Source organism: Saccostrea cucullata, unplaced genomic scaffold (genome assembly GCF_032062105.1).
Source record: "Saccostrea cucullata isolate Sc308-1 unplaced genomic scaffold, CSIRO_AGI_Scuc_v1 ctg2469, whole genome shotgun sequence".
NCBI classification, from domain to species: Eukaryota; Metazoa; Mollusca; class Bivalvia; order Ostreida; family Ostreidae; genus Saccostrea; species Saccostrea cuccullata.
In genome coordinates, this window is record NW_026935906.1 from 25,580 (window position 1) to 50,158 (window position 24,579).

Genomic DNA, 24,579 nt, shown 5'->3' on the forward strand with positions numbered 1-24,579 from the left:
TTATTATTATGTTCCCCAAACGGAGTTTGGGAACATATTGTTTTTACTCTGTTTCTTATTATTATTATTATTTTTTTTCTTATTTCTTCTCCGGTACTTTTTTTGTCCGCGAGTGTTCTCAGAAACTGTTCACCCAACTGAGCTAAAACCTTTTTAGGGTTAATAGGTGTGTAGTGTAGGTGTGCGGAACGAAGGTCATTTTGCGCGCATACGCATGCACGTGCGTGCGCGTGAAATGAGTGAATTGACTGATATATTTAATGTGGATGGAACTTCTATATTTTTTGATGAAATGTTTTGAAACTCATTATATAAGGATATATAAGATGTATAGATATGATGACATGGTCAAATTTGCATGAACTCACGCGCATGCACGTGCGCTTTGCTCTGATTGGCTGAAACAAAAACCTCAATATCTTTTTTGTTTTTCGATGAAATGCTTTGAAATTTATAACATAGTCATACATTAGGATACCCTACAATATGATATATAAAAAATTTCGTGAAATCACGTGCATGCACGTGCGCTGTAATCTGATTGGATGAAACTTTAAATGACTATTACTCCCTTGGTTTCCAACCTAACATGATGGGATTTAGAACATAGGAAGACATAAAGGACTCCTACAAGATGGTATGGTCAACATTTACATGCTTGCACGTGCGTGCACGTGCGCTTTGCTTTGATTGGCTGAAACAAAAATCTCAATATCTTTTCTGTTTTCTGACAAAATGCTTTGAAATTTAAAACATAGGCATACTTTAAGAAGTCGTACAACGTGATATATAATAATTGTCATGAAAACACGCGCATGCACGTGTTCTGCAATCTGATTGGCTTAAACTTTAAATGGCTATAACTCCCTTGTTTTTCAACCAAACAAGATGGGATTAAGAACATAGACAGGCATAATGGACTCCTACAAGAAGGTATGGTCATCATGCACGTGCGTGCACGTGCAATGAGTAAAATAGTGTAGACAAGATGATATAGTCATGCAATGTTGTTTAAATCTTAAATTCATAGATTATGCCTATTTTAATGAAACTTACAGGAATATGGCACGAAAAGGGAGTTGGGGAGCGTTTGGGGAACATCTGTAACGGTTCCCGTTACAATTAGCACTAGTTATTATTATTATTCTTTTTTCTTCTTATTTCTTCTCCGGTACTTTTTTGTCCGGAAGTGTTCTCAGAAACTGTTCACCAAACTAAGTTAAAACCTTTTTAGGGTTAGTAGGCATGTTGTGTAGATGTGCCGAACGAAGGTCATTTTGCGCGCATTCGCATGCACGTGCGGGCGCGTGCAATGAGTAAAATGACTGATATATTTAATATGGTTGTAACTTTTATATTTTTTGATAAAATGTTTTGAAACTCATTATATAAAGATACATAAGTTGTGTAGATAAGATGACATGGTCAAATTTGCATGAACTCACGAGCATGCACGTGCGCTTTGCTCTGATTGGCTGAAACAGAAATCTTAATATCTTTTTTGTTTTATGATGAAATGCTTTGAAATTAATAACAAAGACTTGCATTAAGATGTACTACAATATGATATATAAAATTTTTCATGAAATCACGTGCATGCACGTGCGCTGCAATCTGATTGGCTGAAACTTTAAATGAGTATAACTCCCTTGGTTTTCAACCAAACAGCATGGGATTTAGAACATAGATAGACATGAAGGACTCCTACAGGATGGTATGGTCACCATTCACATGCATGCACGTGCGTGCACGTGCGATTTGCTCTGATTGGCTGAAACAAAAATCTCAATATCTTTTCTGTTTTTTTTACAAAATGCTTTGAAATTTAAAACAAAGGCATACTTTAAGATGTCCTACAATATGATATATAATAATTGTCATGAAAATACGCGCAAGCACGTGCGCTGCAATCTGATTGGTTTAAACTTTAAATGGCTATAACTCCCTTGTTTTTCAACCAAACAGGATGGGATTAAGAACGTAGACAGACATAATGGACACCTACAAGAAGGTATGGTCATCATGCATGTGCGTGCACGTGCAAATGAGTAAAATAGTGTAGACAACATGATATCGTCATTACGCTCATGCAATCACATGCGCACGCCTGCATTGCTTGGTATCCTTTTGGGAAAACGTTGTTTACGTCTTAAATGCATAGATTTTGCCTTCTTTAATGAAACTTACAGGGAATATGGCACGAGAAGGGAGTTGGGGAGCGTTTGGGGAACATCTGTAACGGTTCCCGTTACAATTAGCACTAGTTATTATTATTATTATTCTTTTTTCTTCTTATTTCTTCTCCGGTACTTTTTTGTCCGCGAGTGTTCTCAGAAACTGTTCACCCAACTGAGCTAAAACCTTTTTAGGGTTAATAGGTGTGTTGTGTAGGTGTGCGGAACGAAGGTCATTTTGCGCGCATACGCCTGCACGTGCGGGCGCGTGAAATGACTGAAATGACTAATATATTTAATATAGCCATAACTTTAACATTTTCCGATGAAATGCTTTGAAACTCATTATATAAGGATATATTAATAGTGTAGATAATGTGACACTGTCAAATTAGCAAGAACTCACGCGCATTTACGTGCGCTTCGCTCTGATTGGCTGAAACAAAAATCTCAATATCTTTTCCGTTTTTTGACGAAATGGTATGAAATTTAAAATATAAGCATACTTTAAGATGTCCTACAACATGATGTATAACATTTGTCATGAAAGCATGCGCATGCACGTGCGCTGCAATCTGATTGGCTTAAACTTCAAATGGCTGTAACTCCCTTGTTTTTCAACCAACCACGATGAGATTTAGAACATAGACAGACACAATAGACTCCTATAAGAAGTTACGGTCATCATGCACATGCATGCACGCGCATGCACGTGCGCTTTGCTCTGATTAGCTGAAACAAAAATCTCAATATCGTACTTGTTTTTTGACAAAATACTTTGAATTTTAAAACATAATCATACCTTAATACGTCCTAAACTATGATATATAAAAGTTTTCAAGAAACCACGCCCATGCACGTGTGCTGCGATCTGATTGGCTTAAACTTAAAATGCCTATAACTTTTTTGATTCTCAACAAAACAGGATGAAATTTAGAATAGGAATAGATATGACGGATTCTTACATTATGCTACTATCAAACTTGAATGCAAGGACTTGCATTCACGTGTGCGCGCGCAACGCGTTAAATGACCGATTTACTTGATATAGTCGTAATTTTTTTTATGTAACGTTTCAAAATTCAAAGAATAGAAACACATTAAAAGTGTAGTCACGATGATATAGCTTTCATGCATTGCACCTTCGCGCGCGTGCAATGATCAAATGACTTGTATACTTGATATGGCCGTTACTTTTATATTTCTTTATGAAATGCTTTGATGACCTTGACCTTTGACCTTGACCTTTGACCCCTTGACCCAAAGGTCACAATCCAGCTCAAGTTCGTAGATGTATTTACAAACTCACTTTAACAAATGCTTAGAATAAAAAAGTCAACCCCCCCCCTTCTCCTTAAAAAAAAAAAAATCAATAACAACGTAGAAAATTTCTCTGAAACTCGATCAACACCTGGGATCGACATAAAATTTCACTTAAGGTGCAGAAAAGACTTCATAGAAAGTTTCCTGAAAGTTTTACGGTAAGTCTCTAAAGTATATAGAAATTATGAATTTTTACGGCAAAAATTACAAATTCTGTCGTGTTTGAAATTTAAGTGCAGACGAACAAAGATATGATATAAACCTTTTAAAGCCTATTTCTCCAGATGTCGTTAATAGCATTCAATTCTACTGATATGAATTAATATTTTAATACCAAGCATTCTTCTTTTATTTCACCATTGAAATTTATCTGAATTTTTTTTAGAATTACACAATCCCCAGAAATAGCGAGTTTCGGTATATTAAAAAGCAATACACGTTTCTTTCCAGTAAAACCTCACGTGTTTGAATTCATGAAAAAATATTGATAAGGGGGTGTTAAACAATACCTGTCACCTTAGCTGACACCAAAAAACCAGGGTACGTACACGACATTTTCTGATTTATTTGCATATGCAAACAGGGCTACCCTCAAATCCACGTGTTTTCCATGTCTTTATAAACATCACAAAAGCACCCCAGGAAGTAGCCTCCTATTCCCTGGAGAAATAGTTCCTGTCAAAAAACTTTATTTATTTATAGAGTAGATAAAATTTCCTAGGCACAGGTACCAGAGTTGTCAAACTGGCCTGGAAGGAAATTAAAAAAACTCTCAAAAGAAAGGAAAATCGGCTTAATGTATGGACCTACAATTGACTAAGTTCATGTTGATTGGTCAATTACCGGTGTGGTACCCCTAGTTGCCTTGAACCCACTCCTGCCTTTCTGAATAAAACCAACGCCGAGCCCGATGTAAAAATCCTCGTAGAGAAATGAGAAATTGAAATTTTCTGTCTTATTATGTTCCCCAAACGAAGTTTGGGAACATATTGTTTTTACTCTGTTTCTTATTATTATGTTCCCCAAACGAAGTTGGGGAACATATTGTTTTTACTCTGTTTCTTATTATTATTATGTTCCCCAAACGAAGTTGGGGAACATATTGTTTTTACTCTGTTTCTTATTATTATGTTCCCCAAACGAAGTTGGGGAACATATTGTTTTTACTCTGTTTCTTATTATTATTATTATTTTTTTTCTTATTTCTTCTCCGGTACTTTTTTTGTCCGCGAGTGTTCTCAGAAACTGTTCACCCAACTGAGCTAAAACCTTTTTAGGGTTAATAGGTGTGTAGTGTAGGTGTGCGGAACGAAGGTCATTTTGCGCGCATACGCCTGCACGTGCGTGCGCGTGAAATGAGTGAATTGACTGATATACTTTATATAGCTATAACTTTTACATTTTTTAATGAAATGATTTGAAACTCATTATATAAAGATATATTAACACTGTAGATAATGTGACACTGTCAAATTAGCATGAACTCACGCGCATGCACGTGCGCTTCACTCTGATTGGCTGAAACAAAAATCTCAATATCTTTTCTGTTTTTTGACAAAATGCTATGAAATTTAAAACATATACATACTTCAGGATGTACTACAATATGCCATATAACAATTGTCATGTAAACACGCGCATGCACGTGCGCTGCAATCTGATTGGCTGAAACTTTAAATAGCTATAACTCCCTTGGTTTTCAACCAAACAGGATGAGATTTGGAACATAGATAGATATAATAGACTTCTACAAGAAGGTATGATCACCATGCACATCCATACACGTGCGTGAACGTACACTGCAATCTGATTGGCTGAAACTTTAATCAGCTATAACTCCCTTGGTTTTCAACCAAACTGAGTGGGATTTAGAACATAGATAGATGTGATGGACTTCCACAAGTAGGTATGTCACCATGCTCATGTATGCACGTGCGTGCACGTGGAATGTAAAATCAAAAATACACCTGAATGAGCGTATTTTTTAATACTTTTGGATTAAATATATTAATATTTAGTATATAAAAGTATTTAGATTGTGTAGATAAGATGATATGGTCATTACGCACACGCATTCACATGCGCACGCGTGCAATGCTAAAATATGAATGAACTTGGTACCCTTCTGGGTAAACGTTAAAGTCTCAAATGCATAAAGTTTGTCTTATTTAATGAAGCTTACAGGGAATATGGCACCAAAAGGGAGATGGGGAGCGTTTGGGGAACATCTGTAACGGTCCCCGTTACAATTAGCACTAGTTATGTTAACGAAGTTGGGGAACATATTGTTTTTACTCTGTTTCTTATTATTATTATTCTTATTATTTTTCTTCTTCCTGGGAAAATTTTGTCCACGAGTGATCTTGTAAACTACACATTCGACTTAGGTGAAACCTTTTTAGGGTTAGTAGGCATGTTATGTAGAGTTGCCAAACAAAGGTCATTTTGCGCGCACGTGCTTGCAAGAGCGCGCACGTGCAATAGGTGAAATTACCAATATAATGGATATTGCCGTAACTTTTCTATTTTTTGATGAAATTTTTTGAAACTCATAATGTAAGGATACATTAGTAGTATAGACAAGATAGCATGGTCAAAATAGCAAGATCTCACGCGCATGCACGTGCGCTTCGCTCTGATTGGCTGAAACTAAAGTCTCAATAACTTTCTTGTTTCTTGTCATAATCCTTTGAAATTTTGAACATAGTCCTACATTATGAAGATCTACCGCATGATATATAAGAATTTTCATGAAAGCATGCGCATGTGCGCGTGCTGAAAGCTGATTGGCTGAAACTTTAAATGGCAATATCTCCTTTGTTTTTTGACGAAATTCTTTGAAATTTAAAATATTGTCATGCATTAGGATATCCTACAAAATGATATAGAAAAAAAATCATGAAATCACGCGCATGCACGTGTGCTGCAATCTGATTGGCTGAAACTTTAAATGGCTATTTCTCCTTTGTTTTTTGACGAAATTCTTTGAAATTTAAAATATTGTCATGCATAAGAATATCCTACAAAATGATATAGAAAAAAAATCATGAAATCACGCGCATGCACGTGTGCTGCAATCTGATTGGCTGAAACTTTAAATGGCTATTTCTCCTTTGTTTTTTGACGAAATTCTTTGAAATTTAAAATATACTCATGCATTAAGATATCCTACAAAATGATATAAAAAAAATCATGAAATCACGCGCATGCATGTGTGTTGCAATCTGATTGGCTGAAACTTTAAATGGCTATAGCTCCCTTGTTTTTCAACCAAACAGGATGGGATGTAGAACATAGATAGATGTAAGGGACACCTACAAGAAGGTATGATCATCATGCACGTGCACGCACGTGCGTGCATTTGAAACGAGTATATTTAAAAATACTCTTGAATGAGTGATTTTTATTACTTTTGGACTGAATGCTTTAATATATAGTATATTAAAGTATATAGATAGTGTAGATATGGTCATATCGCACATGCATTCACATGAGCTTGGGTACAATGCTAAAAATTGAATATAATTGGTATCCTTCTGGGAAAACGTTGTTAAAGTCAAAAATGCACAGAGTTTGTCTTATTTAATGAAGCTTACAGGGAATATGGCACCGAAAGGGAGTTGGGGAGCGTTTGGGGAACATCTGTAACGGTTCCCGTTACAATTAGCACTAGTTATTATTATTCTTATTCTTATTATTATTTTTCTTCCTGGGAAAATTTTGTCCGCGAGTGATCTTGTAAATTACACATCCGACTTAGGTGAAACCTTTTTAGGGTAAGTAGGCATGTTATGTAGATTTGCGGAATCAAGGTCATTTTGCGCGCACGTGCTTGCAAGAGCGCGCACGTGCAAAACTTAAAATGACCAATATATAATGTATATAACCGTAACTTCTCTATTTTGTGACGAAATATTTTGAAACTTATAATGTAAGGATATATTAGTAGCATGCACAAGATGACATGGTCAAAATAGCAAGATCGCACGCGCATGCACGTGCGCTTCGCTCTGATTGGCTGAAACTAAAGTCTCAATATCTTTTTTGTTTTTTGATAAAATCATTTGAAATTTTGAACATAGTCATACATTAGGGAGATCTACAGCCTGCTATATAAGATTTATCATGAAAGCATGTGCATGCACATGTGCTTGCAAGAGCTCGCACGTGCAACACGAGAAATGTCCAATATAATTGATACAGACGTAACTATTTAAATTATTGATGAAATGCTTTGAAACTCATTTTATAAGTATATATTAGAAGCATAGACAAAATGACATGGTCAAAAAAGTAAGATCTCACGCGCATGCGCGTGCGCTTCGCTCTGATTGGCTGAAACTAAAGCCTCAATATCTTTCTTGTTTCTTGTCATAATCCTTTGAAATTTTGAACATAGACCTACATTATGAAGATCTACAGCATGATATATAAGAATTTTCATGAAAGCATGCGCATGCCCGCGTGCTGTAATCTGATTGGCTGAAACTTTAAATGGCTATATCTACTTTGTTTTTTGACGAAATGCTTTGAAATTTAAAACATTATCATGCATTAGGATATCCTACAATATGATATAGAAAACAATCATGAAATCACGAGCATGCACGTGTGCTGCAATCTGATTGGCTTAAACTTGAAAAAGCTATAACTCCCTTGTTTTTCAACCAAACAGGATGGGATTTACAATATAGATAGATATAAGGGACTCCTTCAAGAAGGTAAGGTCATCATGCACGTGCACGCACGTGCGTGCATTTGGAACGAGTGAAATGAAAAATACACTTGAAAGAGTGATTTTTCATACTTTTGGACTGAATGCTTTAATATATTGTATATTAAAATATGTAGATAGTGTAGACAAGATGATATGATCATAACGCACATGCATCCACATGCGCACGGGTGCAATGCTAAAATTTGAATATAATTGGTAACCTTCTGAGAAAACGTTGTTAAAGTCAAAATGCACAGAGTTTGTCTTATTTAATGAAGCTTACAGGGAATATGGCACCAAAAAGGAGTTGGGGAGCGTTTGGGGAACATCTGTAACGGTCCCCGTTACAATTAGCACTAGTTATTATTATTATTATTATTATTCTTTTTTCTTCTTATTTCTTCTCCGGTACTTTTTTGTCCGGAAGTGTTCTCAGAAACTGTTCACCAAACTAAGTTAAAACCTTTTTAGGGTTAGTAGGCATGTTGTGTAGATGTGCCGAACGAAGGTCATTTTGCGCGCATTCGCATGCACGTGCGGGCGCGTGCAATGAGTAAAATGACTGATATATTTAATATGGTTGTAACTTTTATATTTTTTGATAAAATGTTTTGAAACTCATTATATAAAGATATATAAGTTGTGTAGATAAGATGACATGGTCAAATTTGCATGAACTCACGAGCATGCACGTGCGCTTTGCTCTGATTGGCTGAAACAGAAATCTTAATATCTTTTTTGTTTTATGATGAAATGCTTTGAAATTAATAACAAAGACTTGCATTAAGATGTACTACAATATGATATATAAAATTTTTCATGAAATCACGTGCATGCACGTGCGCTGCAATCTGATTGGCTGAAACTTTAAATGAGTATAACTCCCTTGGTTTTCAACCAAACAGCATGGGATTTAGAACATAGATAGACATGAAGGACTCCTACAGGATGGTATGGTCACCATTCACATGCATGCACGTGCGTGCACGTGCGATTTGCTCTGATTGGCTGAAACAAAAATCTCAATATCTTTTCTGTTTTTTTTACAAAATGCTTTGAAATTTAAAACAAAGGCATACTTTAAGATGTCCTACAATATGATATATAATAATTGTCATGAAAATACGCGCAAGCACGTGCGCTGCAATCTGATTGGTTTAAACTTTAAATGGCTATAACTCCCTTGTTTTTCAACCAAACAGGATGGGATTAAGAACGTAGACAGACATAATGGACACCTACAAGAAGGTATGGTCATCATGCATGTGCGTGCACGTGCAAATGAGTAAAATAGTGTAGACAACATGATATCGTCATTACGCTCATGCAATCACATGCGCACGCCTGCATTGCTTGGTATCCTTTTGGGAAAACGTTGTTTACGTCTTAAATGCATAGATTTTGCCTTCTTTAATGAAACTTACAGGGAATATGGCACGAGAAGGGAGTTGGGGAGCGTTTGGGGAACATCTGTAACGGTTCCCGTTACAATTAGCACTAGTTATTATTATTATTATTCTTTTTTCTTCTTATTTCTTCTCCGGTACTTTTTTGTCCGCGAGTGTTCTCAGAAACTGTTCACCCAACTGAGCTAAAACCTTTTTAGGGTTAATAGGTGTGTTGTGTAGGTGTGCGGAACGAAGGTCATTTTGCGCGCATACGCCTGCACGTGCGGGCGCGTGAAATGACTGAAATGACTAATATATTTAATATAGCCATAACTTTAACATTTTCCGATGAAATGCTTTGAAACTCATTATATAAGGATATATTAATAGTGTAGATAATGTGACACTGTCAAATTAGCAAGAACTCACGCGCATTTACGTGCGCTTCGCTCTGATTGGCTGAAACAAAAATCTCAATATCTTTTCCGTTTTTTGACGAAATGGTATGAAATTTAAAATATAAGCATACTTTAAGATGTCCTACAACATGATGTATAACATTTGTCATGAAAGCATGCGCATGCACGTGCGCTGCAATCTGATTGGCTTAAACTTCAAATGGCTGTAACTCCCTTGTTTTTCAACCAACCACGATGAGATTTAGAACATAGACAGACACAATAGACTCCTATAAGAAGTTACGGTCATCATGCACATGCATGCACGCGCATGCACGTGCGCTTTGCTCTGATTAGCTGAAACAAAAATCTCAATATCGTACTTGTTTTTTGACAAAATACTTTGAATTTTAAAACATAATCATACCTTAATACGTCCTAAACTATGATATATAAAAGTTTTCAAGAAACCACGCCCATGCACGTGTGCTGCGATCTGATTGGCTTAAACTTAAAATGCCTATAACTTTTTTGATTCTCAACAAAACAGGATGAAATTTAGAATAGGAATAGATATGACGGATTCTTACATTATGCTACTATCAAACTTGAATGCAAGGACTTGCATTCACGTGTGCGCGCGCAACGCGTTAAATGACCGATTTACTTGATATAGTCGTAATTTTTTTTATGTAACGTTTCAAAATTCAAAGAATAGAAACACATTAAAAGTGTAGTCACGATGATATAGCTTTCATGCATTGCACCTTCGCGCGCGTGCAATGATCAAATGACTTGTATACTTGATATGGCCGTTACTTTTATATTTCTTTATGAAATGCTTTGATGACCTTGACCTTTGACCTTGACCTTTGACCCCTTGACCCAAAGGTCACAATCCAGCTCAAGTTCGTAGATGTATTTACAAACTCACTTTAACAAATGCTTAGAATAAAAAAGTCAACCCCCCCCTTCTCCTTAAAAAAAAAAAAAATCAATAACAACGTAGAAAATTTCTCTGAAACTCGATCAACACCTGGGATCGACATAAAATTTCACTTAAGGTGCAGAAAAGACTTCATAGAAAGTTTCCTGAAAGTTTTACGGTAAGTCTCTAAAGTATATAGAAATTATGAATTTTTACGGCAAAAATTACAAATTCTGTCGTGTTTGAAATTTAAGTGCAGACGAACAAAGATATGATATAAACCTTTTAAAGCCTATTTCTCCAGATGTCGTTAATAGCATTCAATTCTACTGATATGAATTAATATTTTAATACCAAGCATTCTTCTTTTATTTCACCATTGAAATTTATCTGAATTTTTTTTAGAATTACACAATCCCCAGAAATAGCGAGTTTCGGTATATTAAAAAGCAATACACGTTTCTTTCCAGTAAAACCTCACGTGTTTGAATTCATGAAAAAATATTGATAAGGGGGTGTTAAACAATACCTGTCACCTTAGCTGACACCAAAAAACCAGGGTACGTACACGACATTTTCTGATTTATTTGCATATGCAAACAGGGCTACCCTCAAATCCACGTGTTTTCCATGTCTTTATAAACATCACAAAAGCACCCCAGGAAGTAGCCTCCTATTCCCTGGAGAAATAGTTCCTGTCAAAAAACTTTATTTATTTATAGAGTAGATAAAATTTCCTAGGCACAGGTACCAGAGTTGTCAAACTGGCCTGGAAGGAAATTAAAAAAACTCTCAAAAGAAAGGAAAATCGGCTTAATGTATGGACCTACAATTGACTAAGTTCATGTTGATTGGTCAATTACCGGTGTGGTACCCCTAGTTGCCTTGAACCCACTCCTGCCTTTCTGAATAAAACCAACGCCGAGCCCGATGTAAAAATCCTCGTAGAGAAATGAGAAATTGAAATTTTCTGTCTTATTATGTTCCCCAAACGAAGTTTGGGAACATATTGTTTTTACTCTGTTTCTTATTATTATGTTCCCCAAACGAAGTTGGGGAACATATTGTTTTTACTCTGTTTCTTATTATTATTATGTTCCCCAAACGAAGTTGGGGAACATATTGTTTTTACTCTGTTTCTTATTATTATTATTATTATTATTATTATTCTTTTTTCTTCTTATTTCTTCTCCGGTACTTTTTTGTCCGGAAGTGTTCTCAGAAACTGTTCACCAAACTAAGTTAAAACCTTTTTAGGGTTAGTAGGCATGTTGTGTAGATGTGCCGAACGAAGGTCATTTTGCGCGCATTCGCATGCACGTGCGGGCGCGTGCAATGAGTAAAATGACTGATATATTTAATATGGTTGTAACTTTTATATTTTTTGATAAAATGTTTTGAAACTCATTATATAAAGATACATAAGTTGTGTAGATAAGATGACATGGTCAAATTTGCATGAACTCACGAGCATGCACGTGCGCTTTGCTCTGATTGGCTGAAACAGAAATCTTAATATCTTTTTTGTTTTATGATGAAATGCTTTGAAATTAATAACAAAGACTTGCATTAAGATGTACTACAATATGATATATAAAATTTTTCATGAAATCACGTGCATGCACGTGCGCTGCAATCTGATTGGCTGAAACTTTAAATGAGTATAACTCCCTTGGTTTTCAACCAAACAGCATGGGATTTAGAACATAGATAGACATGAAGGACTCCTACAGGATGGTATGGTCACCATTCACATGCATGCACGTGCGTGCACGTGCGATTTGCTCTGATTGGCTGAAACAAAAATCTCAATATCTTTTCTGTTTTTTTACAAAATGCTTTGAAATTTAAAACAAAGGCATACTTTAAGATGTCCTACAATATGATATATAATAATTGTCATGAAAATACGCGCATGCACGTGCGCTGCAATCTGATTGGTTTAAACTTTAAATGGCTATAACTCCCTTGTTTTTCAACCAAACAGGATGGGATAAGAACGTAGACAGACATAATGGACACCTACAAGAAGGTATGGTCATCATGCATGTGCGTGCACGTGCAAATGAGTAAAATAGTGTAGACAACATGATATCGTCATTACGCTCATGCAATCACATGCGCACGCCTGCATTGCTTGGTATCCTTTTGGGAAAACGTTGTTTACGTCTTAAATGCATAGATTTTGCCTTCTTTAATGAAACTTACAGGGAATATGGCACGAGAAGGGAGTTGGGGAGCGTTTGGGGAACATCTGTAACGGTTCCCGTTACAATTAGCACTAGTTATTATTATTATTATTCTTTTTTCTTCTTATTTCTTCTCCGGTACTTTTTTGTCCGCGAGTGTTCTCAGAAACTGTTCACCCAACTGAGCTAAAACCTTTTTAGGGTTAATAGGTGTGTTGTGTAGGTGTGCGGAACGAAGGTCATTTTGCGCGCATACGCCTGCACGTGCGGGCGCGTGAAATGACTGAAATGACTAATATATTTAATATAGCCATAACTTTAACATTTTCCGATGAAATGCTTTGAAACTCATTATATAAGGATATATTAATAGTGTAGATAATGTGACACTGTCAAATTAGCAAGAACTCACGCGCATTTACGTGCGCTTCGCTCTGATTGGCTGAAACAAAAATCTCAATATCTTTTCCGTTTTTTGACGAAATGGTATGAAATTTAAAATATAAGCATACTTTAAGATGTCCTACAACATGATGTATAACATTTGTCATGAAAGCATGCGCATGCACGTGCGCTGCAATCTGATTGGCTTAAACTTCAAATGGCTGTAACTCCCTTGTTTTTCAACCAACCACGATGAGATTTAGAACATAGACAGACACAATAGACTCCTATAAGAAGTTACGGTCATCATGCACATGCATGCACGCGCATGCACGTGCGCTTTGCTCTGATTAGCTGAAACAAAAATCTCAATATCGTACTTGTTTTTTGACAAAATACTTTGAATTTTAAAACATAATCATACCTTAATACGTCCTAAACTATGATATATAAAAGTTTTCAAGAAACCACGCCCATGCACGTGTGCTGCGATCTGATTGGCTTAAACTTAAAATGCCTATAACTTTTTTGATTCTCAACAAAACAGGATGAAATTTAGAATAGGAATAGATATGACGGATTCTTACATTATGCTACTATCAAACTTGAATGCAAGGACTTGCATTCACGTGTGCGCGCGCAACGCGTTAAATGACCGATTTACTTGATATAGTCGTAATTTTTTTTATGTAACGTTTCAAAATTCAAAGAATAGAAACACATTAAAAGTGTAGTCACGATGATATAGCTTTCATGCATTGCACCTTCGCGCGCGTGCAATGATCAAATGACTTGTATACTTGATATGGCCGTTACTTTTATATTTCTTTATGAAATGCTTTGATGACCTTGACCTTTGACCTTGACCTTTGACCCCTTGACCCAAAGGTCACAATCCAGCTCAAGTTCGTAGATGTATTTACAAACTCACTTTAACAAATGCTTAGAATAAAAAAGTCAACCCCCCCCCCCCTTCTCCTTAAAAAAAAAAAAAATCAATAACAACGTAGAAAATTTCTCTGAAACTCGATCAACACCTGGGATCGACATAAAATTTCACTTAAGGTGCAGAAAAGACTTCATAGAAAGTTTCCTGAAAGTTTTACGGTAAGTCTCTAAAGTATATAGAAATTATGAATTTTTACGGCAAAAATTACAAATTCTGTCGTGTTTGAAATTTAAGTGCAGACGAACAAAGATATGATATAAACCTTTTAAAGCCTATTTCTCCAGATGTCGTTAATAGCATTCAATTCTACTGATATGAATTAATATTTTAATACCAAGCATTCTTCTTTTATTTCACCATTGAAATTTATCTGAATTTTTTTTAGAATTACACAATCCCCAGAAATAGCGAGTTTCGGTATATTAAAAAGCAATACACGTTTCTTTCCAGTAAAACCTCACGTGTTTGAATTCATGAAAAAATATTGATAAGGGGGTGTTAAACAATACCTGTCACCTTAGCTGACACCAAAAAACCAGGGTACGTACACGACATTTTCTGATTTATTTGCATATGCAAACAGGGCTACCCTCAAATCCACGTGTTTTCCATGTCTTTATAAACATCACAAAAGCACCCCAGGAAGTAGCCTCCTATTCCCTGGAGAAATAGTTCCTGTCAAAAAACTTTATTTATTTATAGAGTAGATAAAATTTCCTAGGCACAGGTACCAGAGTTGTCAAACTGGCCTGGAAGGAAATTAAAAAAACTCTCAAAAGAAAGGAAAATCGGCTTAATGTATGGACCTACAATTGACTAAGTTCATTTTGATTGGTCAATTACCGGTGTGGTACCCCTAGTCGCCTTGAACCCAGTCCTGTCTTTCTGAAGAAAACCAACTCCGAGCCCGATGTAAAAATCCTAGTAGAAAAATGGGAATTTGAAATTTTCTGTCTTATTATTATGTTCCCCAAACGAAGTTTGGGAACATATTGTTTTTACTCTGTTTCTTATTATTATGTTCCCCAAACGAAGTTGGGGAACATATTGTTTTTACTCTGTTTCTTATTATTATTATGTTCCCCAAACGAAGTTGGGGAACATATTGTTTTTACTCTGTTTCTTATTATTATGTTCCCCAAACGAAGTTGGGGAACATATTGTTTTTACTCTGTTTCTTATTATTATTATTTTTCTTCTTCTTCTTCTTCTTCTTCTTCCTGGGTACTTTTTTGTCCGGGAGTGATCTTGTAAACTGTTCGTCCGATGTAGGTAAAACCTTTTTAGGGTCAGTAGACATGTTATGTAGATTTGCGGAATCAAGGTAGTTTTGCGTGCACGTGCTTGCAAGAGCGTGCACGTGCAACACGTGAAATGACCAATATAATGGATATTGTAGTAACTTTTCTATTTTTTGATGAAATTTTTTGAAACTCATAATGTAAGGATACATTAGAAGTATAGACAAGATAGCATGGTCAAAATAGCAAGATCTCACGCGCATGCACGTGCGCTTCGCTCTGATTGGCTGAAACAAAAGTCTCAATATCTTTCTTGTTTCTTGTCATAATCCTTTGAAATTTTGAACATAGTCCTACATTATGAATATCTACAGCATGATATAAAAGAATTTTCATGAAAGCATGCGCATGTGCGCGTGCTGTAATCTGATTGGCTGAAACTTTAAATGGCTATATATCCTTTGTTTTTTGACGAAATTCTTTGAAATTTAAAATATAGTCATGCATTAGGATAACCTACAATATGGTATAGAAAAAAAATGATGAAATCACACGCATGCACGTGTGCTGCAATCTGATTGGCTGAAACTTGAAATGGCTATAACTCTCTTGTTTTTCAACCAAACCGGATGGGATTTAGAACAGAGATAGATGTAAAGGACTCCTACAAGAAGGTATGGTCATCATGCACGTGCGTGCATTTAGAACGAGTATAATTAAAATACACTTGAATGAGTGATTTTTATTTCTTTTGGACTGAATGCTTTAATATATATATAGTATATTAAAATATATAAATAGTGTAGACAAGATGATATGGTCATAACGCACATGCATTCACGTACATGCGCTTGGGTGCAATGCTAAAATATGAATATAATTGGTATCCTTTTGGGAAAACGTTGTTAAAGTCAAAAATGCACAGAGTTTGTCTTATTTAATGAAGCTTACAGGGAATATGGCACCAAAAGGGAGTTGGGGAGCGTTTGGGGAACATCTGTAACGGTTCCCGTTACAATTAGCACTAGTTATTATTATTATTATTCTTTTTTCTTCTTATTTCTTCTCCGGTACTTTTTTGTCCGGAAGTGTTCTCAGAAACTGTTCACCAAACTAAGTTAAAACCTTTTTAGGGTTAGTAGGCATGTTGTGTAGATGTGCCGAACGAAGGTCATTTTGCGCGCATTCGCATGCACGTGCGGGCGCGTGCAATGAGTAAAATGACTGATATATTTAATATGGTTGTAACTTTTATATTTTTTGATAAAATGTTTTGAAACTCATTATATAAAGATACATAAGTTGTGTAGATAAGATGACATGGTCAAATTTGCATGAACTCACGAGCATGCACGTGCGCTTTGCTCTGATTGGCTGAAACAGAAATCTTAATATCTTTTTTGTTTTATGATGAAATGCTTTGAAATTAATAACAAAGACTTGCATTAAGATGTACTACAATATGATATATAAAATTTTTCATGAAATCACGTGCATGCACGTGCGCTGCAATCTGATTGGCTGAAACTTTAAATGAGTATAACTCCCTTGGTTTTCAACCAAACAGCATGGGATTTAGAACATAGATAGACATGAAGGACTCCTACAGGATGGTATGGTCACCATTCACATGCATGCACGTGCGTGCACGTGCGATTTGCTCTGATTGGCTGAAACAAAAATCTCAATATCTTTTCTGTTTTTTTTACAAAATGCTTTGAAATTTAAAACAAAGGCATACTTTAAGATGTCCTACAATATGATATATAATAATTGTCATGAAAATACGCGCAAGCACGTGCGCTGCAATCTGATTGGTTTAAACTTTAAATGGCTATAACTCCCTTGTTTTTCAACCAAACAGGATGGGATTAAGAACGTAGACAGACATAATGGACACCTACAAGAAGGTATGGTCATCATGCATGTGCGTGCACGTGCAAATGAGTAAAATAGTGTAGACAACATGATATCGTCATTACGCTCATGCAATCACATGCGCACGCCTGCATTGCTTGGTATCCTTTTGGGAAAACGTTGTTTACGTCTTAAATGCATAGATTTTGCCTTCTTTAATGAAACTTACAGGGAATATGGCACGAGAAGGGAGTTGGGGAGCGTTTGGGGAACATCTGTAACGGTTCCCGTTACAATTAGCACTAGTTATTATTCTTATTATTTTTCTTCCTGGGAAAATTTTGTCCGCGAGTGATCTTGTAAACTACACATCCGACTTAGGTAAAACCTTTTTAGGGTCAGTAGGGATGTTATGTAGATTTGCCGAACGAAGGTCATTTTGCGCGCACGTGCTTGCAAGAGCGAGCACGTGCAACACGTTAAATGGCCAATATAATGTATATTGCCTTAACTTTTCTATTTTTTGATGAAATGCTTTGAAACTCATAATGTAAGGATATATTAGGAGTATAGACAAGACGACATGGTCAAAATAGCAAGATCTCACGCGCATGCACGTGCGCTTAGCTCTGATTGGCTGAAACTGAAGTCTCAATATCTTTCTTGTTTTTCGACGAAATCCTTTGAAATTTTGAACATAGCCATGTATTACGATATCCTACAACATGATATATAGCAATTATCATGAAAACACGTGTATGCACGTGCGCTGCAATCTGATTGGCTAAAACTTTAAATAGCTATAACTCCCTTGGTTTTCAACCAAACAGGATGGGATTTGGAACATAGATATATATAATGGACTTCTACAAGAAGGTATGGTCACAATGCACATGCATACACGGGTACACGTGCGTGTACGTGCACTGCAATCTGATTTGCTGAAACTTTAAACAGCTATAACTCCCTTGGTTTTCAACCAAACAGGATGGGATTTGGAGCAGAGATATATATAATGGACTTCTACAAGAAGGTATGGTCACTATGCACATGCATACAAGTGCGTTTACTTGCGCTGCAATCTGATTGGCTGAAACTTTAAACAGCTATAACTCCCTTGGTTTTCAACCTAACGGGATGAGATTTAGAACATAGATAGATGTAATGGACTTCTACAAGAAGGTATGGTCACCATGCTCATGTATGCACGTGCGTGCACGTGAAATGGGTAAAATAAACACTTGAATACACTTGAATGAGAGTTTTTTTTTTTACTTTTGGATTAAATACTTTAATATTTAGCATATCAAAATATATAGATTGTGTAGACAATATGATATGGTCATTACGCACATGCATTCACTTGTGCAAGTGTGCAATGATAAAATTTGAATGAACATAGTACACTTTTGGGTAAGCGTTGTTCAAGTCTCAAATGCATAGAGTTTGTCTTATTTAATTACGCTTACAGGGAATATGACTATAAAAGGGAGTTGGGGAGCGTTTGGGGAACATCTGTAACGGTCCCCGTTACAATTAGCACTAGTTATTTGTGAAATATTCATCGTAATGTGAAACACATTCAAGCGTCAAATGAACGAGTCTAAAATGATTTTGCTTTCAATCAAATTAATCATTAATATCAGTGATTCATTGATTATTTAAAAAGCGACAGGATCAAATCCAATAGGAGAAGATTAAGCCTATCCGAGCTTTTTGGAGATCATTGAAGTGTATTCTATATAGATTGCACGAGGCGCGGTAGTTTTCCAAAAAAGGAAACATTAGAGCAAACTTTATATTTAGTAATAGCTTCGCATATATGTTTTCCTATTATTATTTATGTCATAAAGATTAGTTGCTGAATCTATATTGTGTGATTTGATATTGGCTTTATCCAACGAGTTGAAATGGTGTATATATTCGCGAGACTTGACGATCGAATACACACCATTTCAACGAGTTGGATAAAGACAATATCAAATCACACAATTATAGATGTTCTATTTATCTCAAGACTCATACAACTTTCGTTTGAACAAAATTTTGAGACTTCCCCTGCAAAACTACATGAATGATTGCCAATTCAAAATATATACATTTGTGAAATCTCTCCATTATATAAACATACAGAGAACAAATATCTTCAATTCTGTATGAAGTTTGTCAGAGGTCAGAGGTCAATACGTGACCTAATCACACGGCGCAATGATCTCTACCGGTACATAAATTATAAAATGACTTGCTCTACCTGTTTTTCAGGTATAAAAAATGAACAAAATAAGCAAGTAAAATAATAATTATTTTATTTACAATGTAAACGAGTATTTCATACAATTTTTTTGGCTATCGATTTAACCTGCGAACATAGAGAAATGAGGATACACACACAAAATGTTTACAAATTTTATGACAAATTATGTCACTTTTGTCAGTCTCGAACGTTTATCTTTATTTTTTGGGTAGACCTTTAGTAAAAATTCCATGAAAAACTCTAATTTTTTTCATTAAAGTCTACTCACGATAAATGTGTAAATCTGTTGGAAAATATCAAAGCATTGCAATCACGCCACAAACAGCTGACAAACACTTCGGTGTTGTCGTACCAATAAGCTGTCGCCAGTGTCTCTGTGTTTTCGTCATAAACATGCCTTTATTTATTGAAATCGTACATTGAATGTTTTTGATCAAATTTAATACTTGATTGCAAATTAACTGGTTCGGTCAAGTGTTTCCATCCATCGGATCCATCCATTCCTTTCCAGCGACCGAAATTCCTCCAACTTTTTATCATCGATTTTTTGTGTCTTTTCAGCATTGATTATCAATTTTCACGAATAAAAATATTCCCAGATAACAATCTGTTCACTATTACTGATCACAAGAAGCCTTTCACAAAATATTCCATTAGAAATAAAATCCTTAGCGTGATGAATTCGAAGCGTAACCGCCATTCACGCCGATTTACACCTTGCGTCATTTTTCAAAATCTACGACGGACGGTTAGTGCTATAATTTATTTTCGAAAATATTAAATTGTCTGTCTCAAATGTATATATAAGTAATAAATAAAATAAGACACTTCTTTGACATATACGAGTCTTTTTCTTGCTTTTAACGATATTACTGCCCTTTATCATTGATTTTGTAAGGGGAATAATTTTCACAAATAAAAGTTTCAATAAAATAAAATCTTGAAGCGAGGGATCGTGTCAAAACCGGAAGTGCTATTGATAAAGCATCTACCCCTTGATAAAGCATAAGTTTATCTAATGGGCTGTATCACCCACACGTATGAGATAAAACAGATTTATTTCAAAATACTTGAGGCTTGAAGTTATTTTTAACTTGACTTGCAGGTATTTCAAGACGACTACGTACCAAGGATTTTCTGTTCTATTCGATTTTACTCCAGACGGCTACTTAACAAATCAAGGCTTCAAAATAAAGGCACTTAAAAACTATAGAAATAACAAGGTTTGGAAGGAAATCGGATATGTTCAAGGCGAGAACGCCCGTCCACGAGGAATCCTTTGGCCTTTGCAACAAACTCTTGATCTACAAAATGGCCGCGTTAGATATCGTGTGGTAACTAATCCTGTAAAACCTTTTATAATGGTAGACGATGGAATTGAAGATACACATATATGTATTCAGAGCACACGTTGTATCAAAATTTTAGTTGCTGATAAAAATCAAACATTGGATATTATCCAGAATTTCGAAAATAACAACGATACAACTGGCTTCGAACTAAAGTGTTGCCGTGGATTTGCCATTGATCTTTTGAACAAACTTTCCTTTGATCTAGAATTTGAGTTTGTATTGTATATTGTGCATGATACAACTTACGGGAAAAAGATGACCAATGGGTCCTGGGACGGGATGGTGCGGGACCTAACTAATGGCATTGCTGACATGGCCATAGCGGCATTTAGTATAACCGGAAGTAGGATGAGCGCCATTGATTTCTCCTATCCGTACTATTTTTCACGTTTCACGGTCTTGTACATACAACAGAATCAAAAGACTTACATGTACGCATTTATTGAACCCTTCTCCGTCGAAGTTTGGTGTACGATCTTTATCAGCGCCACTATATCTGCTGTAGGCATGTCGATGTTTGAATGGAATAGTCCTTTCGGTCTAAATCCTTGGGGAAGGAAGCGGAAACAAAACTACACATTAGGATCGGGTATGACGATGGTTTACTCCTTGTTGTTCGGGCATACAGTCAGTACCAAGTCCCCAAAATCTTGGCCAAGCAAAGTACTCCAAAATTTTTGGGCTTCTGCCTGTATCTTCATCATTGCTAGCTATACAGCAAACTTGGCAGCTTTCCTAGCGGGAAAACACAGTGGTATAGATTACAGCAGCGTGTTCGATTCAAGGGTGAGTTTTAGCCTTTATAGAAATCTTCAAAGGGGAGTAATAAGTGGTACGTTGTATGAGACATTTTGTCTACTGTAGTCTATAAGATCAGAACTACATGTACCTCGATCAATAATAAGGTTCCACAAAATTGTATTTGAAGCTGAAACTTTGTATGTGAATGCACCTTGATGAGTAACAGATCGTTTGCATTTCGGTCCGCTTCAATGATTTTTGCTGGAATTGTAGTCATTTTTATTTTAGGGGGTTATTTCACTTGGAGGTAGGAACTAGTATGGCAATACTCTCAGAAAAATTGCTTTAAACAGCATTTGAACGCGTTTTGATTTCCATTCCTTTATTGCCTTCGTAAACATTTCAAAGAAGTTTTGATTGACCAATTCGATTAAATAATAGAAGGCAACTGTTCCTTTGCTAAGCGCTCGATCACGGTCCTTTGCAGTAAAAGTTGAAGGTCCTTTGGTTGAAACCGACAGGCAATGGCAAAATAAAGATCCCTCACTCCACGATAGCCCAAAATGTTTAAAGTTTTGTAACCCTTCACCGGTTATTGGTCCTTTACAAAATTAATTTGTTATAACACATTCTGATTCTTAATCGCCCTCTCCCCTAGCTTATGTACTGTACTAATTTACACATTTCACCTGCATGTAGGGTTAATGTCTCTCAGTTGATTCGATACCAAGAGCATACTCTACATATTAACAATTTTCAAAAAGACGTAAGCTATTGACAAACAAATCAGTGAAACAAAGATATTTCGCATTTTTTATGGTCGATACAATGGTCATTAAAGTCAACCTATTATTAAGCCAAATGCTAACTGGCGTTATATACTTATTATGAGGCCGTTATTTACACAACAAATTGTCTACTGATTTTTCCCCATCATGGCATGGAGCATACAGTGGTTGTGGCCAGTCGGCAGGGGATGCTCACTCTTCAATGGCAGCTGATCCCACCTCAGATGATTTGGGAGGTCCTTATTTGAATTGCTTCCGATTTGTTTTGTTTATACGGACTTTGAGCTTGAGTATTGTTCTATCTTTCCATATTATATTCCAAGCCTTTGAGATGGTAAGCATCTCTTAGGTTTGACTCAGTTATGAGAAACTGCTTAATCAATGTCCACTTTCATTGGATTTCATCACACAAAACGTGATAGCACTGTGATTGGTATTTGGATAGAATTTGAGCGTTACCACACATCGCTTAAGACTCATTCATACAACATCTACATGTAGTTACTGTTTGATTTCCATCATATGTGTAACAATCAAGACGTTTTCCCGCCGGTTTTGGTCATCTACATGTAGTTACTGTCTGATTTCCATCATATGTGTAACAATCAAGACGTTTTCCCGCCGGTTTTGGTGCTTGTTTTTTTAACTTGTCGTATAGGGATATTCTTCTTTTAACTTGTTCACTGATGACTGTTGTATTCGGTGTTCTAAAATTAATTTTTCCTTCCAGTTCCAGCCATTTCCATGGCATATGCAATTTTAATCGCGCTGTCTATTAATGTAAGAGCGGTTTTAGCTCTTAGCTTGTGTTTGCTTTCATTATTTTACCCACAGACCAGTCTGTTCTCAGAGTATCGTTTAATGTGTCATTACGTTTCTCAGGTTCTATGGACTATAAGATAAACTCTCTTTGCAAATCTATCTTTAGTGTGAATTTTTACTGACGTCTTTCATACACATTCATTGGTTAGTCATTGTTTACTACGGGTTTGTCCGTTTATCCAACGGTTGTGATCGATCCACTGGGGATGTTTACTCCCCCAAGGCACTGATCCCAACTCTAGTGTTTTCAGAGATGTTTTTTCTGACTCTCAGGTTGAAAAGTTTCTTGATATCACTTCTCTGTCTTCCAGATTATTTCAAAGCTGGGACCTCGTTATATCGTGACATTTCAAGATATTGATTTTGATAATAACACATGTCAAGAAAATGCAAACCACTATACTTAAATTAAATTAACCCATTTATTGGTGTGAAGGTTTTGGTCTAAATTTAATTTGTATCAAGCAGACATACAGTCATAGACAATCGATCCCTTGGGGAGGACGATCCATCATATTTTAAGATTGTATTTGATTGAGATGACGTGTATTTATTAAAAAATTAAGCAAAATACGAAAATTCTCCTAACAAACACATGTTGATACCATCAAATTTCAAATGATCCACTCGATGAATCTATTATGAAAATACTGAATCATAATTTTTTAATACTATTTTTAATGTAGCTGATGGAAATTAGAGTGGGAGTTCTTGGGGGAAGCGCCGTGGAGGCCCTGACTAGTAACGTCAGTAAAGCGCTTTATATCAGGAGCCAAAACCACCTCGTCCCGACAACGAACGACGCCATTGATATGTTGATGTAGGTATGCACACCAATGGGATACTTCCCCTATAGTATACTCTTGTGTGTATCAACAAATTTTATAAGTACCCATAGCTTATCTTCTTGTAAAATAAAATTTTAAATTGCCTATCTGGATACCTATCAGATATTGCTCTATGATTCTGCTACTCTGAGCTTTTAATTTTGCTGTAATAAGACGTTAAAATTGATTCCTATCTTGCGAATATCCAGTATTGGCCTATGTTACTAGTAACCTCTGTTTTTCCTCC

General features: G+C 35.9%; 1 protein-coding gene across 1 annotated transcript in view; it reads left to right on the forward strand.

Annotated features, from left to right (window-relative positions):
* Window positions 1-24,579, forward strand: part of LOC134244211 (glutamate receptor ionotropic, NMDA 3A-like) — a gene marked incomplete at its 5' end in the record, with an annotated part of 50,060 nt that overhangs the window by 23,234 nt on the left and 2,247 nt on the right. Inside the window, 2 exons of the mRNA XM_062726473.1 lie at window positions 20,908-21,940; window positions 24,192-24,325. Of these exons, the coding sequence (XP_062582457.1) occupies window positions 20,908-21,940; window positions 24,192-24,325 (1,167 nt within the window). The remainder of the gene's footprint in view (window positions 1-20,907; window positions 21,941-24,191; window positions 24,326-24,579) is intronic.